The 10,040-nt window shown below is 47.2% G+C and overlaps 1 protein-coding gene across 7 annotated transcripts in view; it reads left to right on the top strand.

The window, feature by feature from the left end:
- Window positions 1–368: 368 nt before the first annotated feature.
- Window positions 369–10,040, top strand: part of TRNT1 (tRNA nucleotidyl transferase 1) — a 19,990-nt gene continuing 10,318 nt past the window's right edge. The window contains exons 1-3 of one of the 7 annotated variants that reach the window (XM_057704837.1): window positions 369–422; window positions 1,561–1,708; window positions 6,447–6,640. In XM_057704837.1, the coding sequence (XP_057560820.1) occupies window positions 399–422; window positions 1,561–1,708; window positions 6,447–6,640 (366 nt within the window). In that variant the 5' untranslated portion in view covers window positions 369–398. The other 6 variants (XM_057704839.1, XM_057704841.1, XM_057704840.1 and 3 more) reach the window with 6 other exon arrangements.

Raw genomic sequence — 10,040 nt, 5'->3', positions numbered from 1 at the left:
AACGAGACATTTAAGCCTGGTAATTCCCTGAGATAGGTTCTATTGATCGCCTCATTTTACAAAGGAAGCCAGTGTCACTTGTCCAAGGTCACACAGGTATGCAATGCAGATGGGGCTCTAACCACCTTAGAGAGAGGCGCGGTGAGATGTAATAAATAAAAGTACAGCCCCTGGTCCCTCGCGTCTCCCCAGGAGCAAAGCCTGGCTGAGCAGGCCTGGTAGGAGCCAGGGCACCACTCCAGCCAGCGGCAGCCAGCCGGGAGGGGGTGGGGGTGGGCGGCGGAGGTGAGAGCCTGGCCGGGCCCCGCCCACGCCCTGCTGCGACTTCGCATTCGCTGTCGACCGGCGCGCGTCTTTGACGTCATGGCGCCCGCCGCCCGGAAGTGCGCGCAGCGGCGATGGCGCGGCGGGCGGCAGGGCTGGTGAGCGGGCGCGTTTGGTACGGGCGGGTGCGCGCCACTGGGAAGGGGAGCTGCTGCGGCGGCGACGTGAGCCGCCCGCGGGCACTCGCGCAGGCCGGCTGTTGGGGAAGGCGGGTGCTGGGGGGGCCGGTGAGAGGCCTCTTCCGCGCGAGGGGTCCGAGCCCAACGTGGAGGTTGCGGCGCCGCGACTCTGCCACGTCTCGCTGACTGCGGGCTGATGCATCGGGCTTTCCCTTCCCCGCGGCCGGGCCCTTGAGAATCTCCCTTTTCGTCCCAGCACCTGTTGTGCGGGGCGGGACACGCCATTTCAGCGGGGTCCCCGCTGGGTTTTTCTGAGTTGAAGCGGAGGTGGAAGGAAGCGCAGTGTTCCTCCTCCCCAGTGGTTTGGAGAAGGGGAACTCGCGCCCTGGTGGGAAACGCCGCACTTTGAAACCTGCTTTCCAAGTAAAGGGGTGGTTCTTCTCGCGTGGTTTTCGTCGGGGGTCGTTTGAGCCCTGTCGCTGCCTCATGGAAGCCCACCTTATGTGGAAAACGGGGTGTGATGATGGAGGTCGGAAGGCAGGGCGTGGGTGGGTGGGATTAAGGAGATGTGATGGGAGGGGTGGGTGGTGATTGAGGAGGAAGCGGGCAGCAAGGACCGGTGATGGGAAGATACCTTATTTTACAGTGCCTAGGAAATACCCCCCCCCCCGGGTCATAAATCTCAGGTTTGGGGGGGGGGGGGCAGGTATGTGGACGTACACAGGTGACTGTGACATGTTGTGGAGGAGACCAAGTGTTCCTGCATCCCTGCAAGTCTTTGAGTTACATTTCTGGAACCATTGTTCTTGGCAGCCCTGTACCCCTCATGCTTTAAGCTGCTTCCCAGGAGAGCATCCTAACAGTGAAATGCATATGCGAGTATAGTAGTACGCGCTGCACTAGTGCAACACCGGATAACTACCAACCAGCAGAGATCCAGTAGTAATTCTTCCTCCCATTTCCACTCTTTTCAGTTTTTCATCTAAACAGGAGATGAATGTCTCTCTGTTGATAAGTAAAATCGCAGCGTATCCCTTTAGCGCCCTTCACTGGTACATTTCATGGTCGTGTGCGCTTGCTTGTCTTGTAGATGCGTGGTTGGTGACTTTCTCCCCAGATGCTGAGGTGCCTGGACCCCTGGCGCAGGCAGTTACTGAGCTGCAGCTGGAGTAGACTGTGCCTTCTGAAGCACTCTCTGTTTACAATGAAGTTGCAGTCTCCCGAATTCCAGTCACTTTTCACAGAAGGCTTGAAGAGTCTGACAGGTGAGAGATTAGGATGCCTCTTCTTGCTTTGGAAGCCTGTATAAATGGAGAGGCGGAGAGTTAACGTGTTTTTTTTTTAGCCAGAATTCATGGCTTTTTCTTGTTGTTGAGCTAATGAAAGCAGGGTTTACTATCCATAATCCAAAATTATAGCCAAGTCACAAGAAGAGGCAGATAATGATTGCAGTAAAAAGCATGGCTTTTTGTGTGTGTTACCCGTGGTACTTTATATGCATCACAGAATTGGGCCTACTAACTTAAGGAGTAGGTACTTTTTCTCTTGTTTTGTGGTTGAGGAAACAGGCTTAGGAATGTGAAATGCTTTGGCAACATTTTTATAACTAAAAGCTGGAGAGCTGGGTTTTGAACTTGTGCAGTCTGATTTGAGAACCCAGCTTGTAACCACTAAGCTACATTTCCGCCCCAGGTATAGCTGCTTTCTGAGAGAACTGAAGGCAAAATGAAGTGGGAATCACCTCCATTTGTGCACATGCAAAACTCATCTGGAAGGAACACGGGAAGTGGCTTTAGCTATGAGTACCCAGTGATAGCAGCTTCATCTTGTTTGCCACCGTTCTGTCATTCCTTATGTTGATTCTCAGGGTCGGCTCCTGCTCTTGCAGTGCACACAGCTCCGTTTCAAAGCCTCTGGTATCGTAGTCATACCTTCAGAAATACATTAGGGTGTATGCATGTACAAACATGACCTTCACTGTTGGTTTGCCACCCTGGCTGTCCATTAGATTCACCTGGGGAGCTTTATAACCTACAGATGCTGGAGTCCCACTCCTGCCCTACTGAACTGAAATCTCTGGGGAGGAGGGCATTTATACATTTTGATAAAAACTGTACTCTCTTGAGTCTGATGCCCAGAAGGTGGAGGAACCATTGCTTTAAAATGACTTGCCTTGTATTAGCTTATTGACAAAGTTACTTTCCTATTCTTGAAATAAGGTGATTTTTCTTTGGTATGTGTCAGAGGTAAATGGTCCAGAAGTTGTTGATTTCTGTAGGTTCTTCACATAGTCTTGAAGAGGAGGGCCCAAAGCTGATGCCTCACTGTGATTTTTAATTAGAGTGAAAAATCCTAGAAACTCACTGTCGCGTAGAAGTGAGTCACATATGCTACATAAACGTTTCCTCCAACCACATTAAAAAAATGAGAAGTGGGTGAAATTAATTTTATTAACTATTTTTAGCATATCTTGGTATATCTAAGATACCATGTTAGTATATCTAAGTATATGTAAGATACCATCATTTTAATGTTAAATTTGTGTAAAAATTATGAGTGAGGTATTTCCCATTCTTGCTTGTAAGTCTTTGAAATCTGGTGCTTAGCATGTACGGACCACCTTAACTCAGACTCGCTGCATTTCAAGTGCTCAAGAACCACATGTGGCTACTGTTTGTACAGCTCAGGTCTACAAGCTCCAACTTCAAGTTGAATTCGAGCTTGTTCTTTCTTTACATGCCTTTCCCAGCCTCCACCCTTCCTGTCTTCCACTGTAAGAGGCCTCTTGGAATCATTGGATGTAGGGAATTAACTCTTGGGGGCCTGTCTCAGATCCTTTTGCATTTTTCTTTTGGAAACAAGGCTGCGGATATTGATGACTGTAGGTCCTTCCCATTTTTTAACAGTTGCGTTTGGCTTACTAACCCTGACTTCAAGAGCTGAATTTTCTCCACCTTGAGAGGTAAAGTCCTAAGGAAGTTAGAAACCAAATAGTGTGTTGAGAGAGAGGTAGTGCTTACCCCATGGTCTTGTCCTTGAAAGAAAGGCAAATGGGCATCTTCTACAGTTGAGTTCTTCTAGCTTATCGTGGAAGTGGGAAGAATGGAATTTTTGGTGCAGTGCCCAATGGTTAGAAAATCAAATAATTACTTTTATTTGATCTTGGCTACTTTCTAAAGCCTTGAGTGTCCTGGTAAAAATATAATGTTCTATAAGAAAACAATGCACAAAAACACACAAAAGAAAAAAAAAAGATGGCTGTTTTGTTGTATGGTGATACTGTGCAGTTTAACGTACCAGTTCTTAGGTCATGATAGCTCTTTTGCCAAATGTAAAATTGGCTTCCAGTGTGCAAGAATTTGGGAGGTTCGGATGGTGTATCATGCTTATGTAGGGTTTTATAATATGTCAGTTTATTTCATGTAATTTATTTTTCTTTTTGCTTAAGGACAGCCATATAATACTAGTGGCGTATAAAATCATTTCTTCATTCTGTATATGAGACTGAAGTTCCCAGCCTGGTGATTTCTGCATAAGTTAGCGGACAAGCCAGGGCTGCTTTGGCCCCTTGGCTGTGGTGCACACTCCCTGCTGGGAGAGAGTGCGCCACGGTTAGCTATCCGCTGCTTAGGTGTGTGATGTCAGAAAGTCAAGGTCATATTAATATTTGGGACAATTGGAACAGCTGGTCACTCTTCTATGACTTCTCTCTCACACAAGCACATACATGCGCCTTTATATGCCTTTCTCATTCACATCAGGATGTTAGAATTGTGAGATTTTCTGGACATAGTTACCCATTTCCACAGGGCTAATCAAATTGCTGAATAGATTACTTTGCGTTCTGGATCTTTTTTTCTGTAATGTAGTTAATTTATTGGGTGACTTTGAACTTACAATTTTACTTTAGTAGAGGCAGCATGAGAATCTTAAAACAGTGGTTATCTTTGTGTTCAGCCTTGACCTTCATCCTGTTTAGTAGGTTCATATGAAAATAAAAGTTGCCCATTTTTTTTTTGCATTCCAGCAGTTTCTTATGTACTCTCTTAATTTGAAGGAAGAAAACCTTTTAAAAAAGTACACTTTTCAGTGAAGCCACTTTTTTTTCCCCCCTTTAAGCTAGTGTCTCACAGTTCAGTTCCATTGTGAGCCAGGTTGGTATAAAGTTAAGTAAGATAGGTTTTCTACCCTGAGAAGAGGGGAGACAGACATAAACAGGTCATTTTAATCTAATTAAAAATAGGCTAATCTAATAGGTATCTTAGATGGAATTCACTTTAGTCCACCCTGAGGACAGGCTTCCTAAACTGAATCACAGGAGATGAGTAAGGGAGTGCTCTGGGTGACCTGTTAGTGGGTCATAAAGTCAACCTAGTGGTCATGACCAGCATTAAAAAATAGAGGAAAAGAGAGAAGAGACTAGATTCGATTGCGTGATACGCATCGTGAGGGTAAGTACGATTTCATGACACTCTTGTTTAGCTTACCTCTCGAAGTCTCGTGAAGACTTTGGACTAAATTTTATGTGAAGAGACTATGGGCCCCATTTTAAGGAATCAGTGGGACTTGATTGGAAATGTGGAGTTAAAGGGTATGAACCCCTGCTCTGGGAGGGCGCTCCCGGAAGTGGTATCCCTGTGGCAGAGCCTTTAGTTAAGGCAAGAAGGTAGAAGGAGGGAACCTTTGTTATTTTTCAGCAGATCATTTTATGGAGTCTGCAGAGGTTTGCAGAACGGGTAGAGGAGGAGGATGACAGAACACAGAGACTGGCCTGGGGATGGATAGTCACTGAGCTGTGGTTAGGGACGCTGGAGCTCTGATGCACTTAGTGAGTGCTCAGGTCAGCGCCCTTCTGCCAAAGACCAGTGGGAGCACCCCTCGCTGAGAGGAGGAGCGGGGACCGTGGAGAACCTTGGGGCCTCTGAGTAAAAGGGGTGTAGAAAGGATTTATGTAGGATCTGGGCTCGGATCACGTTTTTGGGAGCAAATTGACGAAGTGGGGCTTTGCTGTGGATTAGGTGGTGTCAGGAAGCAGGGGTTAATCTGTGATGGTCTTAGTAATTCTTACCTGGAAGGTGGGAACACAGTGCGAGGCTAAAACTGACTGGTAGCTAGGGAGCAGTCACACGTATGAACCGGTACAGGGTGCTGTCTGCACAGTGTGTGTGTCTCATCTGTGTTCAGACATGGTGACAAGTTGTCTCGATCCGTCCTGGTCAGAGTGGCCTTGCCTGATGTGGATGTTCTCAGACATAGCTATGTTCACGGGAAGACACCCGGGCCTCGTTGTGCATGTGCAGCTCGTAGCAACGCCAAGGCTTGGCTGGTCGTGTCAGGCCAGGTCCTGGATGTCATCCTCCCTGGCTTCCCCGCGGTGTCCCTTAGTCATACGGGTGGTTGCGGTGGACTCAGCCTTGTCCTCTGCCTGTAGAGGAGGCAGCTCTGGGGCTCCTGGCCTCAGGTCCTCGCGGTAGTTCCAGTGTTCACATGGCTTCTCTAGAGCAGAGCTATGAGCTGGTTTTAAACATGTGTAGATTCTCGAAGGATTCTTCGCTCTAACGTTTCTGTATGTGGTGTGATAGACTAATGTTTGATAGCTTCCTGCATGAGTAAGTTGCCTCAACACAATACACACAGAGAAATACGTGCAGGAACACTTCCCACTCTACAGGATGCGCATACGCCCTGAGAGGATGCAGAATTACTCACTTTACTTTTTGGTAGTAACTCAGATTTACGTGGATGACCTTGAAGTGTTGTGGAATCCTAATATGATCTCCGAATTAACCGAGGAAAATTTCTGCACGTTCCCTGTGTCTCACGGTTGTTAGAGGCATGCTGCTATAGGCAGGTCACTTCATTGCTGTGGGCCTTGTTCTCCTAATTTTTACATAGAAAGGCTGAGTTCAGCAATCTCTGCTGTCCCAAATGGATGGGAAGTTCGGTCCTTCTGTGATTCTTCAAAACGCACTGAAATAGAAAACGTTGTCTTTCTTGCCTCAGAGTTATTTGTCAGAGAAAACCACGAGTTACGGATAGCAGGAGGAGCCGTGAGGGATTTGCTGAGTGGCGTGAAGCCGCAGGATGTGGATTTTGCCACCACTGCCACCCCTGGCCAGATGAAGGAGCTGTTTCAGTCAGTCGGCGTGCGAATGATCAACAACAAAGGGGAGAAGCACGGGACCATCACCGCCAGGGTGAGTGGAGAGCTAGACAGGAGCTGCAGTGCCTTTCTTGGTAATTTAAGGAGTTTTTATAGCTCATTTCTAGTTTTCAAACTGCAAATAGGAAAAAGCCTAATGAAAAAAAAAAAAAAAAATGTCAGGCTCCTCTGCCCCCTGTTAAATCCTGCATCCTCCTCTGTTGCAGCCCTTTTTAAAATTTTTATAGTGGTTTCTTTTTCCTTCCACATTTCTAAAAAAGACCTTTCTACGCTTCAGGGTTTCATTTTCGTTTTTAATTTCCAGCCTTCAGATGTTGGTTGTTGACTTCCTAGAGGGAAGACGATTTAGCCTTCTTACCACACCCTCCTCAGCGGCAAGCACATGCAGTGCTCCTTCCCTCATCTTCTCAGTACAGTTATGCCATATTTGTTGGCTGAATAAGTTCATAACCTGTTTACAGCTGGATCGTGTAGTGTGTTCTCTCTTTTTTTTGATTTTTTAACTATTTTTATTGGAGTATAACTGCTTTGCAGTGTTGTGTTAGTATCCGCCGTACAACCAAGTGAGTCAGCTATACGTATGCATACACCCCCTCCGTCCCTCCCCTCTGGGTTGTCACAAAGCCCCAGGCTGACCTCACGGAGTGTCTTCTGACTACATGCCTTGTAGGGTGTTCCTACTGTACACGTTCCTTGTGTTCCACGCTTTGGGTTTTCCCAGCAGCTTACCGCTTGGTTCTGTGACACGGCTCCCGTGCGCCACGCGTTCCTCCTCCGCTCTGCGTCCCAGCTGGACAGCTCCTCCCGGTGGCCTTCACCACGTCAAGTTTCAGTTTCCCTGGAGCCAGCTCACCTGCTGCCGTCTGTCTTCTCCCATCTGCAGTCCTAGGCCGGCTCCCCACTCTCATCCTGGGCTTTCCCTGCACCAGATCTTGGGAGTTTCCTTGGCCTCTTCCTTATTAGACCCCCTGGTTCCTGATCCCATGTGGTATTCTTTTTCAGTTTATGCCCTCATGTTAGTAAGCTGAGAGAGCTTTATATGTGTGAAAATCTTTTATTTTACCTTCACGCTGATCTGTTAGTGTGGTTGGCTGTGGAATTCAAGGCTGGGAATTATTTTTAGGCAGAAAGGTAAAGCCTTTGTTTTTCTTTCTTCCTTCCTTCTTCCCTCCCTCCCTTTCTTTCTTTTTGATAAATTTCTTTATTTTTGGCTGCGTTGGGTCTTCATTGCAGTGCGTGGGCTTCTCATTGTGGTGGATTTTCTTGTTGCGGAGCATGGGCTTCAGGTGTGAGAGCTTCAGTAGCTGCAGCTCGTGGGATCAGTAGTTGTGGCGCACAGGCTTAGTTGCCCCATGGCCTGTGGGATCTTCCTGGACCAGGGATCGAACCCGTGACCCCTGCATCGACAGGCAGATTCGTAACCACTGTGCCACCAGGAAGGTTCCTAAAAGCTTTTTCTGCCTTCCAGTGCTGCCACTGCGAAGTGTGAGCTCATTCAGATTTCTCCTTTGAGACCTGAGTATTATTATGTTTTTTGCCCTCTTGGAAGCCTTTCTGATCTCTTTATCTCTTGTGTTTTTAATTTCAAGATCACATGCCTTGGCTCTGATTTCTTTTTTCCTTCATTGTGTAGGGCACTTAGTGGGCCCTCTTGTATTCCTGTCATGATTTCATCCCCTTTATCAAATGTCTTCTCCTTTGGAAACCCCCGTGGTGTTGGACTACAGGGACTGATCTCCTAGTTTTATCTTTTGTCTCATATTTTATATTCTCATTTGTTTTATTTTACTTTCTGTAAAGAAAACTTTTTCTTGATCATCTGATTTTTCTGTTGGCAGCTTTTGCTGTCTTTTAAATTTTCACAGAGTCTTTCTTACAATATTTTTGAAAGCTTCCTGTTCTTGTTTCAGACGCGGTATCTTTTCTTATTTCCCTTAGGGCAGGGGTCCCCAGCCCCGGGGCCACGGACTGGTAGTGGTCTGTGGCCTGTTAGGAACCGGGCCGCACAGCAGGAAGCAAGTGGTGGGGCCGGCAAGCGGAGCTTCATCTGCTGCTCCCCATCGCTCCCGTTACTGCCTGAACCGTCTCCACCCCACTGCCATCTGTGGAAAAACTGTCTTCCACGAAACTGGTCCCTAGTGCCAGAAAGGTTGGGGACGGCTTCCTTAGCGTGTCAATTATAGGTACTATGACAGTGTCTTTATTTCCTCTGAGCTTGTTCTGTCTTTGCTGTTGGCTTTCCTTTGGGTGTGGGTATTTTCCGGTCTCTCTATGTTGGGGTGATGCCGCATGTGCAGAATGACCTGCGCGCTCTAGTGTAGTTCTGTGTGGGAAGTGCCGGCCAGTCAGCTGTGGGAGCACCACTGTCCCTTTGAGGAGGACTCTTCAGGGGGTGTCAGAGGAACCACCGGCGTTATCCAGGGTAGAATAAGCCTGCCTGTTAGCATTTTGAAAACCCAGTGGGGACAGGACTAGGGGCCGTGGCTTTTCCTTCACCTTATTTTCATCGTGGTGCTCCATCCCCGTGATTGTGTGTCTGGTGCCCCAGGTTCTGCTGATTTTGGGGTCAGCCTTGCTAGTTAACCTCTGGTTCTCTGCTGCGGTGAGGGAGGCACTCTGGGGGTCTGATTGTTCATTACACAGATTTTCAGCAGTCTTCACATTTCATACCCTTTTCTTTGGGATAACTCGTGCCTCAAATTCCTGAATCTGGAATTCTGTAGTTAGGACTGGTTTGTAGAGAAGAATATCCATGAGGTTGAGAGAAATTCTCGAGCAGACTCTTACTGATGGCTAGTGACTTTCAGTTCCTGCTGTAGAGAGTCCAGACTCCTGCTCGGCGTGTAGAACCCTTTGCTATCTGCCCCTAAATGCTGATGCGCTATTTGCCCCATGTGCTCTCTCTCACACGCATCCCTCTTTCTCTCCACTGTGCCTTTGGTCGTCTTTGCTCTCCATTTCAAACGTTCTTCTTCCCACATCTGCATGTACAGATCCTACTTCTTTCTCAAGGCTAAGCTCCCACGTCACTCTTAACATGCAGCGACTCAGCTTTTCCCAGTTGATGGTAATCTCTCTTCCCAAGATACATGTGGCACTTGATTTTAACTTCATTGATGATGACCGCTGAAGGGGCAGCAGCATGTGGTACCTGTATTTCTTCATCTGTCAATCCTTTGCTCAGTGGTATATATTCTATAAATTGACATTCAGCTCTTTGCAAACTGGAGCTATTAAAAAATATTTCAGAGTAGCCCGGTTTGAAATTGAAGAACCGGAATATACTGTTTTAAGGGCTCTTCCCGTCTGCCACATCATTTGTCAGACTTGCCATTTTTGCATGTCAGACTCATGTTTTTAAATTAAGATGGGTTTATTATGTCTTTAAAATATTCTTTGGGTCTATCTTTGAATACTGTGGGTGTCTTTCTGTT

The sequence above is a fragment of the Hippopotamus amphibius genome, chromosome 13 (genome assembly GCF_030028045.1).
Source record: "Hippopotamus amphibius kiboko isolate mHipAmp2 chromosome 13, mHipAmp2.hap2, whole genome shotgun sequence".
Lineage (NCBI taxonomy): Eukaryota > Metazoa > Chordata > Mammalia > Artiodactyla > Hippopotamidae > Hippopotamus > Hippopotamus amphibius.
The sequence above is the reverse complement of the archived record's forward strand: the minus strand, read 5'-3'. Positions and strand labels throughout refer to the sequence as shown.